Source organism: Aegilops tauschii, chromosome 2, assembly GCF_002575655.3.
Source record: "Aegilops tauschii subsp. strangulata cultivar AL8/78 chromosome 2, Aet v6.0, whole genome shotgun sequence".
Lineage (NCBI taxonomy): Eukaryota > Viridiplantae > Streptophyta > Magnoliopsida > Poales > Poaceae > Aegilops > Aegilops tauschii.
In genome coordinates, this window is record NC_053036.3 from 450,260,147 (window position 1) to 450,279,174 (window position 19,028).

Sequence of the window (19,028 nt, forward strand, 5' to 3'; positions counted from 1 at the left end):
TGAAATACTGCCCTTATCCCATAATTCAAGACGTTTCTTTTACACTCCACTAGTGTCAAAACACTATGGGGTACTCTCTTCATCCGGAATTACTTATCACCGAAATGAATAAAAATGGATGTATCTAAAACTAAAATATGTCAGATACATCCATTTCTTTGACTAGTATTTCCGGACCGAGGGAGCAAGTGATTCATCAGATGTCCTACTGACCCCTTACCCGTGCTGACTGGCCTCGTTGCGCTTTGACCACAACCACGTCGACGGGGGCACTAGGCGTAACGGTCAGGCGTTCATCTTTGCACAAGAATAAAAAACAGCAAAGCTGCTTCACACCAGAATAATCAAAATGTTTTGCCCCTTATTATTATTTTGCTCTTATAAACGAAGCTGGGCAATATGCCAAAGGGTGAAAGGGACTATTTCTTTTGAGCATATGTATTGGTAGTCGTGACAAATGAGCTAGCTAGAAAGTGTAGGCGACGATTGCTGGTATCGGTTCAGGTCATCCCAGACCAAGTGCTCGATCTCCTCCCACGACGTTGCATTCCTCAGCTCCTTCCACAGGCCAAATATAGCTGCCAAGACGTTGTCGTCGTGCAGTATGCAGTAGCACCTGCAAGGAAGCAGCGCACATCAGAACCAACACATTTTTCTCCCTCGGACACTGGCAACCCAACAAGGATCGATCACAAGTGCACAAGCATTGCGTATCATTGTTTGTTTATGTATATGTACTTACATCGCGCGATATGCTGCGGTGCTGAACTTCGAACTTTGCACCGACTTGTAGATGTCATTGTTTGATTTCCCTCTGAGGAAAGGAAGCTGATAGCTTCTAAGGTACTCCCTCAGAAGATCAATATCACCACGGAAAACATCCAAGTGCAGCGGAATTAAGTCACATAGAGGATCCCCTGTTACGACAAAACAATATTTGATCGCAATCAAATAAATGGATATAAACTCTTTCTAACAATCTTGCATAGCTTTTAAGATTGCAAACTGGTAGATATGAGCAGCTCGACTTAAGCATTTTTACAGATAGTTATCCCATCTTCGATTCAGATGTCAGTGATACGTTACAAAATTAGTATTTCGTTAAATGTTCACATGACACTAACTTGAACAATGTCAGATTTCCAGGAAACAAAGTAAACTGGCTGCTTACCAATGGACAGATCACTGAAGTCAATGATATGGATTTCATTCAGTTTCTCCAGATCTCCGTCACCAGTGCTTTTAGTATCAGTGAGGGAACCCATTTCGGGAGCCCTCTGGGTAAGAATGTTATCGTCCATAATATCTGAATGTATCCAAGAAGGGAATGTGTACACCGAGTCACCATCGTCATCCTAATTGTTCAATCATACCATTAAACACAATGCTTGACCGAGATGCATACAAAGAAGACGAGATTGCAAAATTACCTTAACAAGCTTGATTAGAGAACTCATATCAGGAGGGAGATATTCTTCAGCCTTCTCAATTAAAACTGTCGGTACGGTACCCCCCCTTCACAAATATGTAAGCAATGTTGAGGTATCAGGCAGTGTATGGAATTTTGTATCAATATAATATAGAACAGGTCAATACCAAATCAATGCATAGTCATTGCAATTTATATTTTGATTATGTTGAAATGTTGGAATATTAAATAATGTAATGGTTATTTATTGAATGCCTGCCTCTACAATGTTTTTGGAACTCAAGTACACTTTCGTAGAGGATTTTAAGTTGCAACTGAAGCATTCTATAAGAAAATATTCTTCTTAATCACTTCACATGACTGCGGACAAAAAATTGACTTGCAAATCCAAAATGTTTCTGGATAAAATAACCTGAGCAACAATGTCCTGTTTTAGTAAAACTTATAAATGTATGCCGAACAAACCTGCTTTAGAAAAAAAACACTTACCAGTTAGCTAGGTGCTTCTTTATATTATTCTTTCTTCTGTTTAGAGTAGAAATTACTTGTTTCCATTCAGGTGGATCACTGTCTTTCACATTATTGTCCTCAGGTTCGGGTAATGATTCCCCATGTGGAAGGGGTAATAAATGGATATTTCGCATTTGAACTCCCAAGGATGATGCAAGATTCAATAGGTCAGCCTTGGACAATGTATCACGGCTAAGAAAAATGAAGAGTAGAGTAAGCACGTATTTACATAATTAATCAAGTAATTATTCCCATTTTCACTTGAGAAATGAATAAAACTTACACGTGAGCAAAGATATCCCCTTTGCATTTTCTGGTAACCATGTAAGGCCAAATAGGTCTGTTTGAAGATTCAGCGGAACCATCCATTCCAAACTGTTGTTTGCTCCATAACCCAAGAGGAAAACAGCTGTTTGCATAAGAAAGCTCCAGAGGATAGTATTTAGCCAAAACATCTGGCATTCCTTTTCCATTCCATGGGACTGTTCTGTAGACGCCATCTTCGTACACAAGAAAGCCACTTGCAATGATCTCAGGGATGTGGTTGATCAAAGGCGAGCCAACTTTTCGCAGAAGATCATAGAACTCAAGCTGCATCAAGAAAGGGGTCAAAATCGTGAGTGTTGCATTCAATTTTATTAAGTTGCAGAACCAATGCAACAATACCTCTGTGCCTAAACCATGGGCAGAATAACCCAAGCCTCCTTCAGCATTGATTTTAATCACATTGTCAGAGACAATGAAGACCTGAAAATTGTGGTACATGTTATATTCACATACCATGCAGCGATGAGTGTATATGAACTGCAATTTGTCACTAACTGACATCTTAGAATCTCAGATATGTTTAATGTCTTGGGGATCGGCGCATAGCAGTGAGTAATTATGTATACAGTAACAAGTAAACCAAGATATTCTATATGAATAGTTTCTGTGAGTGATATTTATGGAGTAAGTATTTCGAACCAACACGAACTACATGATACTAACATGCCAGAATTGTTTATCGACAGTTCTAAATCTGAGACAGCTAATAAAAGTAAGTGTATACTTACTGGGTTGCTACCTGTCCCAACAGGAAGCTTCTCATCCTCTGACGGTGCCGGTAAACTATGGCATGCCCTTATTTCCTCTAAGCATGCATACCATTTGTCCACATTTATTGCTAGGCATGCACCCTACACAAATAAACATATATATTGGCAGAAGGAACAGACCATTATCAAGAAATAGATACATAAACCACATGGTAATTTCATAAAAAAGATTGACATAGTAAAATTTTATGTAAATGATGGAACAAAGCGCACCTTCCATATTAGTCCTCTCAGTTCAGGTTTAAGAACCCATAACCTTCGCAGCCATTCTCTTGCTTCTCTCTGGCCAATTGGATTAGTAGGACTCCAGACAGAAGTATAGTGATCTTTTTCTTTCTCAAGGAATTGAGATAAGAAACCTATATCATACGAGAAAACTTGATTCTCCAAACTTTTGTCGACGTCTGAGAACTCAAATGAAGAACACTGACTTTCACTGTTTGAAGCTGTTACAGACCCTAAACCTTTCAGTCTTTCTTCTGTACTGGTCATGTCATTGTGGTTCCATGTAATTGTCCCAGGTGGATGATTTTCCATATCTCCAACAGATTTTCCTGGAACAGCAAGTAAGCCAGCACGACAAACTCCTTTGTGACAGTGACCAGGTGCCATGTCTAGACATACATGCTCAAAATTTGATTGATTGACAAAATTTTGTGTAACTGCAACTGTCGTCTCAAGGTTTAAAACACAATGCCACCACCCACTAGGAACAAATATAGTCTCTCCTGGTAATTGTGTGCATTCCAGTGGCTTCTCGTGTTCGGCAAGATGAGGATAGATATCAAGCCACCACTGCAAACGATCAAAATAATGTGAAATGATATGGGGTAAAGTTTGGAGAAAAGCAAAAACAGTAATAAGTTCATTACCTGCAAAGATGTTGGAGTCTCAATGTCAACATCACCATCTTCAGCACTTACATGTACGGTGACACCACCAGGCACTCTTCCTGGAGGGTACAGTGCCCATCTATGAAATAAGGTGGACATCATTAGTGGAAACACAAATTCTTTCTCCTTCCAAATTTTCAGCATTGTACAACATAGGACAATCAGCTTTAACAAGTCAAGAGGAGTACAGGTTAAGGTTGTATAGCATATCCTCGCACAGTTCACAGTATAGGTCTATGGTTTTTAAGTTTCATTTAAAATACAAAGCATGCACCCAAGTTGAATCACATCTCTCTATTGCCCTTGGTTATCTTACGTCTCTGTTCAACATATATGACATGATTCTCTCTCACTCCCAAACCATTAACTATGGACATCCTGACTAAATTTGTCAATCGTTAATTCAACTCGCCCAGTTGGCTGATTATTTCTGCACAACTGTTTTTTCACATCCGACTTTAAAATAAGTAACACACATAGCAGCACCCAGTCACCCACAAGCTGCACCAAAATAGAAGCACTGCAATGACCTTAAGGATCCATTAGGCCAGAAATGTTGCACAAGATCCCTGCACATTTATTTAACTGGTACTACCTCTGTCCCATAATATAAGAACGTTTTTAACATTAGTGTAGTGTCAAAAACGTTCTTATATTATGGGACGGAGGGAGTACTAGATTTCAAATATACAACTATGTGGTGAGTACCACAGCTTGAGTGCCCTATCGAGTAACACCTACGCACACGTATATAAAACAAATGATCCAACCTTTTTCGGCCACAAAGAAGAGTATTCCACGCACTGGTTAATCCTGGATCAACATGCCAAGAGGCACCTGATCTTTCTGGTCCAATAATGAACCATCTGAAAGCTGGTCTTTGTTCATAATCCAAGACATCAAAAAGATCTTCTTGAAATAAATGAGGGACTCTGTAATCTTCCAATAGTGCTGGTGCTGACTCTCCAAACTGTAACAATTTTCTGAACTAAGTTTCTTTTTTCATTTTCATAACTTCAGTAGTAAATGAAATGAAGTGATGATTACCTTATCATCAAATATGTAAAGAGGATCTTCATCATGCTGGAGTTCCATGTAAGAAACGTAGTCTTTCAGTTTCATTATTATCTTCTTAGGGCTTCTTTGTGATATCCTAAATGTAACTTCACCATAATCATGTACCAGCTGCTGCATTGACCATTTCGTCCTCGCTGGCCAGGAATCAGCCAGCTTACCAAGCAAAACCTAGTTGTGCAATACCACCAATATGATTTCAGATAAAAATCATTGCAACACAATAACGTAGAAAATCTACATGTTATAAATCTGAATTAAAAGCAAAAGCTACTCAATTCTTACTGGGCCTTTTCCATCATACTGAGAACGGAAATGATCCAAAGAAAGATCGTCCTTTCTTTCCACATGGCCATTGTCAAAGGAATAACTACTCAAAGTAGTAAAACATCTATACCATCTCCTGTATAAGTACAAGGAGTTGAATCCTGCATGAAAATAAGTATGAATAGGGAAATAAAAAAGGCAAACACAGCAAACATAAAGTAGATGTACCATACCATCAAAATGACGAGCCTTCTGCTCAAGCTCACTATTTTCGGAGCAAAGATTAAGCCTGAAAATGAAGCAATCCAACCTTTTCAGTGGTAATCATTGGTCAACTTAGGATTGTTTTCGAAATACAGAAGGTTACACGACATATAGAATGGTCATATACCTAGCCAACGTTGTTTTCTTCCAAGAACCTTTGTACTCAAAATGACCACCAACAGAAAGATATTTACTCATCCAGAGAGGTTCCTCGTTGCAAAGTATGTACATGACACTGCAAAGTGCAATATGATTTCAGATACTGCGTCAACGTACCACCGTTTTAAGGTAGAAACACAGACATGACGTCTTAGCTCATGATCTCTAGATAATGACAATGCCAAACATCAGGAAATACCCTCTGGTCCCCTTAAACCTGTTGTTTCGGACAAGGACATGGTCTTCAAAATACAGTTTTAACCTTTAATGTCTTTAAAGTACATCCATAAAATCCAAAAGAATCATATATTATGGAAATACTTCTCAAGACTAATTCAGTGATTTCCAGGTATCTAATATAAATATTTGCAAAGATTTTGGTAGCCAAAGTTTCCGAAAAATTGGCTCTGCCTTTGTCTAAAACGGCCGCTTTTACAGGACCGGAGGATTATGATTCTGTACTCGTCCAGTACTCCAGTCCAAAATAGGTGATTTTTTAGTGTCGTGCACACAGAAACATGAAAGAAATTGTGCTTCATGATTTTTTGTCTATCTAGCTGTATAGTTATGTTGTAACTGCTACTACCAGTCTAGTATATACGACCACTAATACCAATAAGCATTTAGCATAAACATGTGGTGGATTATTGCATAAGAAAAGGAAGCATTTGAGAAACAAAACGACTTGCAAACATCTACTTCGGCCCAGAGACAATACTCCGTCTCTGGTAGTAGCTTCAATTTCCACTCGAGTTGAGTGACCACCATTAAAAACAAAAATCAAACCTCAGAACCCACATTCTTAACTGATACATGGAGCTAACTGCAAAACAGAGGAGAAATGAGCAGAACAGACACAGAGAGAGAGAGAGAGAGAGACGCGGCGACCTGCTGACGCATGCGAGGCGGCCGATGTCGGTGGGCTGGAGGAGGTCGACGACGGCGCAGAGCAGCTCGTCGGGGAGCACCGCCAGGCCCCCCAGCGCGGCGTCCCTCCGGCCGTTCCCCGCCGATTCCATCGCCGCGCCGGCGACCGGGCCGGATCGGTGGGCTTGCTTTGCTGGGTATGGGTGCGTGCGGCGGGGTCAGAATAGTATCGGTGGGATTCGGTGGGCTGGAGGAATTCGTTTATTTATAGTGGCGAGCTATTTTGAAAAGCGTGGACGCGAATTGGATTCGCCGATGCGGCCTGTCGACCCCATCATTTCGGCCGCGTAACACAGAAATCCTGTAAACTGGACGAAAAGGCGTGGTTCGTCTGAGGCGTGCGCCAGCACCGTACGCGTGTCCCCAGTGACATGCAATTGATGCTCCGATTCTATTCCGTTTTATTCAGTTTATTTTACTATTTAATTTCCTTTGGGTTAGTTACAGCCGAATCTTCGATCACTTTGCATTCTATTCTTTTCTTTTCCTGTTTTTTAAGTGCATTCTATTCTCTTCACATACACTAAAAATGTCCTATCCAGCTACGGAGCAAGACATGTGTAGAAAAACGTTGTTGGGTCTGTTTAGGGCACATTTAAGTGACTTTTTTTCGATTGAAAATAGCTTTCATTAATCAAGGTGGATCAAGATGATCCAAAGCCCATCTAAGTGACTTAATCGACCATAAAAAAAATACTCACGTAAGATCAATGACATAAAACTTAGATATGCGATATTTATGACACATCTAGATATATTTTAGCAAAATTGAATTTTTTTTTGGTACAACGTTCCATGATTAAACAGAGGATCATTTCCAGTAGCCTCAACGGCCAAGGCCATGACGGCGGCGATGTTCAAATTCCTAAATAAAGTTCAGGTGCCAGAAATTTAGCAAGTCCGCATAAAGCCGTCCCTAAAAAAATAAGTAACGAAAAAAATGTGTAGTGGTACAATTGCCAAGCCAGCACGGCCGCGGATACCCTGTGTTTCAGACGCAATGCACCAGCCGTCAACTTCGGGAACGAACGGACGCATCAGTTCAGCGAAGCAACCGGCGGGCAGGCGTCGGCGGAACGCAGACGAGCGAGGCGTCGTCGACGACGGGCCCGCAGCGGGTGCCGCTGCTGTCGGACTTGGTGTGGTAGCTGGAGCCGGAGAACACCACCTTGGTCCGGCTATGGATCGCTGTGAACTCGAGCGAGGCGCGCGTGGTGCCCCCGCCGTTGCCGTCGGAGCGGTGCACCACGGTCTTGCTCCCGCCCGCCGTGGAGACCAGCACGCGCATGGGCTGTTCGTCGCTCGACTCGCACCGGTTGCCGGCGTTCCCGACCGAGAACTCCAGCCTGCACGCGCTCCCCGGCGCGGTGTCCACCTCCTGCACCAGCGCGGCCTCCCCGCCGGACACCAGCTCCACGGCGTAGGAGCCATGCGGCACCGCGTAGTGCTGCGAGTCCACGTACTTGATGACCTTGGAGTAGGACATGATCATCCACCCCGAGATCGGCGAGATGTGGGTCTCGTCCCTGTTGGGCACCAGCACCCCAAATGGTGACCCCGGCGCGATGTACGGCCCCTGCTCGAAGTCGCCGTTCCTCAGCAAGTTGTCTGGACAAACACGATGCAAAATCGCACAGAGAGAGTCAGGTAAAGGGCTGGTCAGACGTACTCGAAAGTTCATGCATGGGATCGTGTCTTACCGCCGGCGGCCTGGGGAGGGTAGAGCGCCTTGATGGCGACGGAGTCGATCATGGGGCCGCAGGCGGGGTCGTCCTCGTGGACGGGGTTATGGATGGTGAGCGTCATGACGTCGTTCGTGGCCTGGAAAGCCCAGCAGTAGGAGTCCCAGCCGCTGCTGGTGTACACCGTCTGGATGGAGATCTCGTCGGACGCGTCGCCGGGGACGACCGACACGGTCAGCTTCTCGTACTGGGCGCATGTGCGCGCCGCGCTGAAGGTGACGGAGTACTGCGTGCCCGGCGCCACGCTGAGCTGCTGGTGGATGGAGCCATCCTCGCCCAGCCGCACGGCGTGCGAGCCCTCCGGCACCGTCAGGATCATGTCCCCCTCCTTCTGCCCGGACTCGATGTACTCCACGTGCCCGGTGATCTTCCACTGTGGGATGGCGTTCGCCCCCGTCACCCTCGAGCCGTCCATTTGGAACCTGTCCGGCGAGTCCTCGAAGTTGCCATTCGGCAGTGGGCCTGTAGCGTCACATGACAGTGTTAGAGACAGGATTTGTGCTGCATGAAGGAAACTAGTATAACACAAACAGTCAACGCCAGCATTTCGGGAGAAGCAACGCTCTGTCTTCTAGCGTAGCTGATGCTTAAAAAGTTCGCTAATCTTACTAGCCCCTTGAATCTAAGCTGAGCTACTACAGGTTTTTACGTAGTAACAAACTATGCTGTGCAATCGCATGACAACTAACAGTAAACTTTCTTACAGGGAGTTAATAACCAGACACTAGTTTCACTGACAACCTAGCTAGCAGGCTGATCCCTAAGAACATCGAGAAGACGAGAACCATAACAAGTTAGCAAATTAGTCTCCCATATGAATCTGATAGTCCATTCAACTTCACCAAATTACGAACCAAGCATGCATGCAAGGAGTAAGCAACTTTGATTTGTGGCTCTCACCATCGCCGGCAGAAGCAGCTCGAGCAGCCGCGCAGACGACCAAGAACAGCAGCGCGCCCTTGATCACCATCTTCTCCCGCCCTTGACCTCCTCGATCGGCTAATGTACCTCACAATCTTCCTTCCTCGCGCTTTGGAGTAGTTCTCTCGAGCTTCTACTTATCGAGGACAGAGCTTATCTGGGAAGTCACCGTTGCACTTGCGGTCCACTTATAACGGGCCGATCGATCGACGGATCGGCTAGGATCGGAGGCCGGTGTACGCGCGCGGCGCGGGGCGACTGGGCGCCGCGGGACGCGCCGGGGTCGTCGCGCGCGGCACGAGGCCACGAGAAGGGCACCGCCCTCCTCGCCACCTGGTCACTGATTCGATCCGTCGATCCGTTGGATGCGGCCACGGGCGGTGAAAAATGGCCGTCGTGCGTGGACTCGATGGCCGGCCAGCGCTTATTATCAGTTGGTGGTACGACGTAGTACGTGTGGTAGCAGGCGCAGCGGCGTGCGCTCACGTGGACTTGTGCGGCATCTGCAGGCCGATGGAATGGAAGGATTCCGCTGTCTCCTCCATCGATCGATTGGCTGGGCGCCAGGTATCCGGGTGATCACATAGTGTTCATGTGGATTTTGATTCGCAGCAGTGGCATCATTTACGAGTCGTCGCGGCTTAAGCTGCCTCCAAGGACAGCTTAAGATGCTTGACGCTGGAGTCAACTTTGGGCCCTGTCAGAAGGGCGCGTGCATATCTGAATCGAAACAGTACGCACTGATGGTCCACTAGTATCGTACTTCTCCGTTTTTATTTACTCAGCATATTAAAGTTGACTGAAATCAAACTTCGTAAAGTTTAACCAAGTTTATAGAAAAAAAGTACAAACATTTCCTATAAAATCTATATGATGTGAAAGTACATTTAATAATAAATCTAATGATATTGATTTGTTATTGTATATGTTAATATTTTTGTTTATAAACTTTGTCAAAGTTTATAAAGCGTGACTTTGACTAAAGCTAATACATGGACTAAATAAAAACGGAGGGAGTACCATTTAAAAACAAGGACCATAATATTACCCCCATTCCAAAATTATTGTCATAGATTTGTGCAGATATGGATGTACTTTTTTTTGCAACAAAATTAGGAGCTTTATTAACGAAGTATCATAAGGTTACAATCTACCCGAACGCAAGTTTCAAGTTTTTTAGTGGAAAAAAAGTTTTGATCGGGGGTGGGGGCGACTATTTCTCACTTTAAGCGAGATGGGAAGGATCGCTCGCTTAAGGGACTACACTAATCGGGCCCACCCATTCACACACGCGCAGAGTAAAAGGAAAAACACACATGAAAATGGAGCACGGGTGGGATTCAAACAGTGGTCTCCTAGTTTAGAGCAATTGCGTCAAAGCCACTGGGCTAGCTTTCGGTTCGTGACAGTAGTAGAGCGAACCCTACTTATAGAGAAATAGAGTCGGGTTTTCTCCGGGTTTTTTTTCCTTTTTTTTCCGTCTCCGGGTTTTTTCATCTATTTCTTCATTTTATTTCCTTTCCTTTTTCCTTTGGCTTATTTTCTTTCTTTCTTTTTCTTTCTCATTCTACATTCTTATATACATGATCAACACTTTTTCAAATACTTGTTCAACCTTTTTCAAATATCTGTTCAACATTATTTATATACATGATCAACATTTTTTCAAATACTTGTTCAACGTTTTTTAAATACTTATTCAACATTTTTCAAATACTTGTTCAACATTTTTCAAATACTCGTTCAACATATTTTAATACTTACTTGTTCAACATTTTTCATATACTCATTCAATATTTTTTAATACTTATTCAATATTTTCTGAATGCATCATTAACCATTTTTCAAATACTTTTTAACAATTTTTTTCAAATACTTGTTCATCATTTTTCAAATAGTTATTCAACATTTTCTGAATGTGTTTTGTAGAGTTTTTTGTAATATATATTTAAAATATTTTAACTATAAACAAAAGTACAAAAATAAAACATAAAACATAAAACCTAAATTCTAAAAAGTGCACGCGCGCTTTTTGGTCGTCCCGAGCGGCCGGCTCGTGGCCACTCGATTCCGCCAACCCACGCTATCCGACAAGGTCTCACTCTCACCCCAGCCCACCACACCGACACCCTATATCTCTCTCTCTCTCTCTCTCTTCGTCGCACAACCCACCGACCCCACATACGACTCGTCTCTCCCGACGCGCCTCCCTCTCTCTTCTCCCTCTCACTATCCCCATGGATCTGGATCGGAGGGTGCTCGCTGGCCTTTCCCTCAACGCCGCCACCAGAAGCCCCCCATCAGCTGGCCACCAGGAGCCCCGCACTAGCCAGCCAACACACTCCACCGGCTCATCGGAGGAGGGGAGGACCAGCCCGCGTGGCTCTGCCCCGAGGTCCTCGTCGTACCACCACCACGACGGTTGGCTTGGCCGCCCCACCGCCAGACCAGTCCACCATGGCCTCCCGTTGATGCAGAGGCCCGGATTTTGCTAGATTCAGTGACAGCGACGGTTGGCCATGTGATGCGCCTCTTGTTCTCTTGTTGGATTCAATCTGCACGAGCGCACTCCTTTTGATAATGTAACTGTGCTCCTCTTGTTTTACATGAAGAAAGGAGGAGACAGATTGTCGGGTGGTAGGTGCGACATATGCCAACGGGTGGCTTATCATTGTGGGAGTCAGTAAGACATCGCCGATGCCTGGAAACGGGATAAGGTGAAGACATGCACGCCGGCGGATCTTACCCAGGTTCGGGGCTCTCCGTGGAGATAACACCCTAATCCTGCTCTGCGGGGTCTCCGCATGATCACTAGATCAACACAAGTAGCTACAAGTGCTCCTTGAGCTGTTTGGCTAGAGGAGGAAGAAAGGCAAGGCTAGCTCTCCTCTTCTCTCTACGTGGTGTGTAAAACTATCTCCGAGATCAACCCTTTGCATGGGTGCCCTGGGGGGTTTATATAGGCCTACCCCCAGGGATACAATGGTAATCTGGCTGGGCGCGGGTCCCAGCCGTCAGTGTCTGTGTTCGCCGGCTTCTACGCCGGCCGTTGGGGCCCGCCGACTGGTGGGTCCCGCCGGCTGCCGGCCTCTTGGCCGACAGGCCGGCCCCACCGCCTGGGGGTCTTGTCGATGGCTAGTTACTGTTGCCTCGCCCCTGATGACAAGGGCTTTGTCGAGGTAAGCATGGCTATAGTGCCGCCGCCTGGTGGGCTCTCACTGTAGCCTTACCTCGTCTTGTCTCCTTAATGATGCACATACTTCGAGGGAGGGAGGTAGCCGGCTATGGGGAGCCGGCTACGCCCCAGGCCGACTAGGGGAGGCCTGGCCACCTTCGAGCGTCTCTCTGGCTGAAGGGGCCCGCCGCCCACGGGCCGTACTGGCGCCTGTCGTGGGTGGCGTCACGGTCAACATCGCAACAGTGCCGCGCCGGACGGGGGATGGCTGACCCGTACGGAGCACTGTGGCCATGCGTGCTCCGGGATTCGGGGGTGGCAGGCTGTACTGTGGCCACGCCCCGTCTCATCACCGTTATGTGGGTGCAGCCCTTGAGGGTGCAGTCTTGGCCGGCTTCCGGGAGTTGGTCTTCTTGCGGCCGGCTTCTGGGAGTTGGTCTTCTTGTGGCCGGCTTCTGGGAGTCGGTCTTCTTATGGCCGGCTTCTGGGAGTCGGCCATCTTATGGTTATCTTCGGGAAGGTTTTTGAAGTCGGGTCGCCTTCCGGTAGTCGGCATGTGAGATAGCCGACCAGGGGAAGGCGGCCCTGTGCTTTGGATGCTTGAAGGCCCAATCGGCCTGATAATTTTTCAAAGAGCCAGGGGGAGTCGGTTAGGCTACCTGTGGCCATTTACTCCGACAGTAGTCCCTGAAGCTGGTTGAGCTTCGAGGCTGAGAGGAGGACGAGAAGCTCGGTCAGCTTCCTATCTTGAAGAGCCAGCAGCTAGGAGCCGGCTTCGGTTGGGTGCGCCATCTTGGCGAGATTTCGAAGTCTGAAGGCGGGAGCCGGCTGGTGCGCACGCCGGGTTGCGGGCCGACCACTCGCCGCCCGCCCGCCACGTGGCACCCCCCGGCTGAAAAAAGCCTGTCAGCCCACGCGCGCGACGGGACGCCGCCGCAGACCGGGGCCCACCACTCCCACGCCTAGGCCCAGGCGCGGATTCTTTGTGGCCCAAAGCGGGCCGCTCGCCTTCCGACGGCAGTTTCTGCACGTCGTTAGGGCGCAATAATCGCGGGACGTGGGGGAGTGGGCGCAGTCAATCCCACGTTCCCCCCACGCCTCGCCTCCTTAGCTTCACCGCACGAGGCTATAAGTAGGGGGAGGAGGGGGAGCGGCAGGCGCTCGCACGCTCACCCTCGCTCTGCCATTTTCTTCCTTTCCTTCTCCGTCGCAGCAGCCCTTCGCCGCCGCGCCGTCCCTCTAGTCTTCGCACTACCCCGCAGCTTCGCCGCCGTGGGGCCGTGGTTTCGCCGTCGCCGCGCCCTTTCTCGTCAGCTTCTGGCTGTCATGCAGCACCGCGGAGACTGGGACGGCTCCAACGTCCACGCGGACCACATCGACTTCCTCCGCAAGACGCGGCGGCTGCCCGGCGAGGACCAGGTGCGGGTTCGTCTTGCGCCGAAGAAGGAGATCTCGCCGGCACCGGAGGAAGGCGAGCGGGTAATCTTCTGCTTGCACTTCCTGCGCGGCCTTGGCCTGCCTGCGAGTGCCTTCTTCCGCTCCTTCCTCGAATTCTACCAGCTCCAGCCGCACCACCTCACTCCAAACACGGTGGTGCTGCTGTCCGCCTTCATCACTCTGTGCGAGGGCTTCCTCGGCGTCCTTCCCACCCTCGAGCTCTGGGGGGAATTCTTCCAATCCAAGCTCGGCACCCGCATGCAGGGCGTGCCGGCTCAGAGCGGCGCCTTCATCGCGGTGCGGAGGCCGGCGGCCGACAACCCCTTCCCTGCCATCACGCTGATCCAGTCGGTGAAGCTTTGGCAGAAATCGTACTTCTACGTGAAGAACGTCGCCACGCAAGGCGACTACGTCAATTTGCCGGCTTATGTAGCCGGCCCGCCGGCTGAGAGGCGGCCCCAGTGGTCCTATCGGGCCAGGACGCTGTCGCCGGCTAGAGCCGCCGCCGTTGCCCGACTCCGGGTAATGATCCAGTCGGAGGGCCTGACTGGGTCCGACCTGCTGGGCGCCTTCGTGGTGCGCCGGGTGCTCCCGCTTCAAGGCCGCCCTCATTTGATTTGTCAAATGAGCGGCCAACTCGATCCGAGTCGGATGTGCACCAAGGAGATGCCTCATGATGAGGTGGCTCACATGGTGAACTATCTCGCGAACTGCAAGCTCTCCGAAGAGTGGCAGTTTGGCAAGGAGCAGTACTCCCGTGCCAATCCCCCGCCTATGGTATGCTTTCTTTATCTTCTCTTCTTTAGTTTTGTCACCAAGTTTTTCTTGGCCGACTCTGACCAATCGGCTCGTCTTGGCAGAGCCCTCTCCTTCGACCTGCGGCCAGGTCAGCGGGGGCGGATCGCCAATTTCTCCCCGACCGGGCGGAGCATGACTTGGAGTACCCCGACTTGGGGGCGACCGCTATGGACGGTAACACCGAGGTAGGAGGCGGCGAAGCAGGCGGCAAAGCAGGCGGCTCCGGGCTTGGAGCCAGCTTTGACGACTGGCCGGATGACGATGAGGCGGAAATCGTCCCTCGCCGCCAGCCGGCATCCGACCATGGCGCGGGTTCATCCGCCGTGCCGCCTGCTCGAGGCGGCGCGCAGAAGCGTCGGGCCGCGTCGGGCTTGTTCGGCAGTCGGCCGAAGAAGCCCAAGAGCGGGGCGGCAGCGACCAGGCGGGATGAGGCGGCCGCGAAGGCGGCCCGCTTCTGCAAGGTGGTGAGGCAGCCGCAAAAGGTTTCGACGTAAGTGTCGATTCTCTTGCGTATTCCTTCTTCTTTTCTTGTCGGTTTCTGAATCCTTGTCTTGACTTATCAAACAGGGCTCCGCTCTCTCTTAAGCGGATCGCTGCCGCCTCCGTGGTTGGATCGGCGGGAGGATCCGCAAGCACCCGCCACGTGGACCCCCGTGCCGAGCTTCAAGCGGCAACGGAGCGGAACGCGCGGGAGGCGCGGAGGAGTGGGAGGCGGAGGAGCTGAGGGCGGCCGCTGCCCAGGCAGCGCGGGAGATGACGGAGGAGTCGGTGAAGGCACAAGCCGACGCGGCGGTCAAGGCTCTGGCGGAGGCTGCAGCCGCAGAGACAGCGGCCGGGGCCTTGTTTGTCGTCCCCCTGCGCGCCGTGGCGCCCGAGATCCCGGAGCCCCCGCCGGAGGAAGCCGGTGGCGACCTGCCGGGGATGGAGAGGGAGGAGGACGATGTCGTCATCCGGGAGAGGTAGGCGGCACCGCCATCACCGACTGGGGCGGACCAAGGCAGCCGGCTAGAGGTGAGCCGGCTGCGAGGACGGACCTAGTGGTCCGGTCGCCATCACGCCAACGCGCGGGGAAGGCGACTTCGGCGCCGGACCCGCGGAAGGCCGCGGGCTCTAGCTCGTCGACCCGGGATCTGGAGACGGCCAGCGCCAGCTCGGGATGGACGCCGGGTGGTGGGACGGCCGTGGTGAACGTGGCGGCGCAAGAAGTCCGGAACTGGCTTCAGTCCCAGGCCGCAGTGCTGAGGCAGTACAATCAAGAGTTCCTCGCAACACGGGCGGCCATTCGGGTGAGTCTTCCCGCTTTTCTGTTTCTTGATCTTGATTTCTTCCATGGGGCGCGTCAGCGCACCCACTGGGTGTAGTCCTCGAGTTCCGAGTCGGCTGCTGAGCAGGCGGCTTGGAACTACTTAGTAGACTTTGATTGCTTATCTTGCTCTTGTTCGCTTCTTTTTCGACTTGCAGGACTACCATAACCTCCGCGCGGCTGCCTTCAACTCCCAGGCTCGGGAGCTGACCCAGAAGACCGCTGATCTAACTGAGAGCCGGAGTAAGTGCTTCATCTTTTATCTCACGTGGGGGCGCGTCAGCGCACCCACTGGGTGTAGTCCCTGAGATTTGGGCCGACTGCTGAGCAGTCGGGTCGGATCTTTCCTGGCGACTTCTTTCTTCTTTCTTTTTTCTTCTTTGTCATATCTGCAGAGGCCAATGCCAACCTGAGGGAGCAGCTGGGTGGGACCCAGACCGCCCTTCGCGCCAAGGAAGCCGAGTTCGACGCCTTGGTTCAGGAGCGTGACCGCTTGGTCAAGAGGCTGGCCGACCAGGAGGAGAGCCACAAGGCGGCCCTGAAGGCGGTTCAGGACAGCGAGGCCGCCCTCCAAGCCGAGTACGAGACCGAGGCGGCGAGCTGGGCTGAGGCAAGGCAGTCGCTGATTAGCGGCTACGGCCAGATCGAAGACTTGGTTGACGGTAGGCCGCCTTCTTCTTCGTTTCTTGCTTGTCGCTTGTCATTTGGTCCATTCTCTGACTTTGTGTTTTTTCTCTTCCTTTCTTTCTTGTGCGGAGTACTTCCCTGGTTACTCTACCGCCGCCAACCAGGTCATCGAGGCCCACCGCAAGGCACGAAGGCAAGCTGGTGTGGAGATCGCGCCGAATGCTCGTCGGTCACTTGAGGAGCAGCTTCTGGCGATCCAAGCCCGCCTCCAGCCGGCTCACCGCATGCTCCGCCGTCTTCAGCGCGTTGGGGCGCAAGTGCTGGCCGCCCTCTGGCCCGGCGAGGCGATTCCCCGTACCCCCAGTCGGACTGCCGACTGGCTGGAGGTAGCGGTTGGCCGCTTCGAGGCCTGGAAGGCTTATGCAGCTCGGTCAGGCGCTAGGCGGGCACTGGAGTTCGTCAAAGCCTGGTATCCCGAGTTGAGCTTGGACCAGCTGGCCACCTGGCGGCAGGAGGCCGATGAGGAGTTGGAGGCGGTGCGGCCGGATATCATCCAGCGCGCCTCGGCAATCGCCGACTACACCGACACCAGCGCCTTTGCTCCTGAGGTGGATGATAACGGCATTGCTCAGCCGGAGGAGTGGTTCGGGCTGAACCCGGCGGATGGTGAGGACTCGGCGGAGGAGATCGACTCCAGCGACGAGGACGAAGAGGAGGAGGGAGAGGATGGTGAAGACGCCGTGCCAGACGGTGGAGCAACCGGCCAGCCTCAACTTGATCGTGCCTCCAGCAACGAGGCGCGTGCGAGCGCGCCGCCTGCAGCCGGTGATGATCAAGCCGAGACTCGCCAGCTGGCCACTCCTCCAGCCGGTACTGCCGTCTCCACCAACCAGCCCGGCTTGCCTATTGCGCCCTTAGTCTGACCCGCCGCCTTTTCTTTCCTGTTTATTGCTCTTTGAACAATATTTTGTTAAGTTTGCGCAGTTCCATCCACTGGGGGTGTATTCAAACTATGTTGACTGCCGGCCTGTTGAAGACCTTTTGTGTAAATATAATCATGCATGTGTTTGGCTTCCCATTGTTCTTGCTTTTCATCCTTTGGCTGTTTCCTTTGCCGCCCTCCCTTGGTCGCCGCCTTCCCAGCCGGACAGCTGCTCTGCAGTCTGTGGCTGGAGAAGTGCTTGGCCGGTTGGGAGGGCAAGTACTCTAGCTTTCTTGGTGAAAGATGGTGGATGTCGCCTAGAGGGGGGGTGAATAGGCGCTTTAAAATAATTACAGTTTAGGCTTGAACAAATGCGGAATAAACCTAACGGTTAATTTGACAAGCACAAAACCTAAAACAACTAGGCTCACCTATGTGCACCAACAACTTATGCTAAGCAAGGTAAACAACTAAGTGATAGCACGATATATGACAAGAAACAATATGGCTATCACAAAGTAAAGTGCATAAGTAAAGGGCTCGGGTAAGAGATAACCGAGGCACGCGGAGACGACGATGTATCCCGAAGTTCACACCCTTGCGGATGCTAATCTCCGTTTGGAGCGGTGTGGAGGCACAATGCTCCCCAAGAAGCCACTAGGGCCACCGTAATCTCCTCACGCCCTCGCACAATGCAAGATGCCGTGATTCCACTAAGGGACCCTTGAGGGCGGTCACCGAACCCGTACAAATGGCAACCCTTGGGGGCGGTCACCGAACCCGTACACTTTGGCAACCCTTGGGGGCGGTCACCGGTACCCGTCAAATTGCTTGGGGCGATCTCCACAACCTAATTGGAGACCCCGACGCTTGCCCGGAGCTTTACACCACAATGATTGAGCTCCGAACACCACCAACCGTCTAGGGCGCCCAAGCACCCAAGAGGAACAAGCTCAAGGGCACCAAGCACCCAAGAGTAATAAGCTTCTCAACTTGTAACTTCCACGTATCACGTGGAGAACTCAAACCGATGCACCAAATGCAATGGCAAGGGCACACGGAGTGCCCAAATCCTTCTGTCTCAAATCCCACCGAAGCAACTAATGCTAGGGAGGAAGATGAGAGGAAGAAAAAGAAGGAGAACACCAAGAACTCCAAGATCTAGATCCAAGGGGTTCCCCTCACATAGAGGAGAAAGTGATTGGTGGAAATGTGGATCTAGATCTTCTCTCTCTTTTCCCTCAAAAACTAGCAAGAATCCATGGAGGGATTGAGAGTTAGCAAGCCCGAAGAAGGTCAACAATGGGGGAAGAACACGAGCTCAAGAGATAAGGTTCATTGGGGAAGAAGACCCCCTTTTATAGGAGGGGGAAAATCCAACCGTTATGTGCTCAGCCCGCACACGAGCGGTACTACCTCTCCACGAGCGGTACTACCGCTCGGGCGGAAGAAGCAGGGAAATGGATCAACAAAACATGAACCT

The 19,028-nt window shown here is 50.2% G+C and overlaps 2 protein-coding genes across 2 annotated transcripts; both read right to left on the bottom strand.

Moving 5' to 3' along the window:
- Positions 1-341: 341 nt before the first annotated feature.
- Positions 342-6,917, bottom strand: LOC109771989 (lysine-specific demethylase JMJ21). Its single transcript, XM_020330680.4, has 16 exons — positions 6,582-6,917; positions 5,662-5,769; positions 5,504-5,559; positions 5,289-5,431; positions 4,977-5,174; positions 4,700-4,899; positions 3,909-4,008; positions 3,250-3,831; positions 2,995-3,117; positions 2,606-2,686; positions 2,223-2,530; positions 1,919-2,131; positions 1,431-1,515; positions 1,172-1,355; positions 743-917; positions 342-616 (listed from the first exon to the last, which is right to left on the bottom strand). Exons 1-16 carry the CDS (start codon positions 6,710-6,712, stop codon positions 463-465), a joined length of 2,841 nt encoding a protein of 946 aa, XP_020186269.1. The 5' UTR covers positions 6,713-6,917; the 3' UTR covers positions 342-462.
- A 458-nt stretch (positions 6,918-7,375) lies between these two features.
- LOC109772005 (BIIDXI-like protein At5g11420) lies at positions 7,376-9,638 on the bottom strand. The gene is made up of 3 exons (XM_020330701.4): positions 9,263-9,638; positions 8,321-8,824; positions 7,376-8,228 (listed from the first exon to the last, which is right to left on the bottom strand). The coding sequence occupies exons 1-3, from the start codon at positions 9,330-9,332 to the stop codon at positions 7,663-7,665; spliced, it is 1,140 nt and encodes a 379-aa protein (XP_020186290.1). The 5' UTR covers positions 9,333-9,638; the 3' UTR covers positions 7,376-7,662.
- Positions 9,639-19,028: the final 9,390 nt, after the last annotated feature.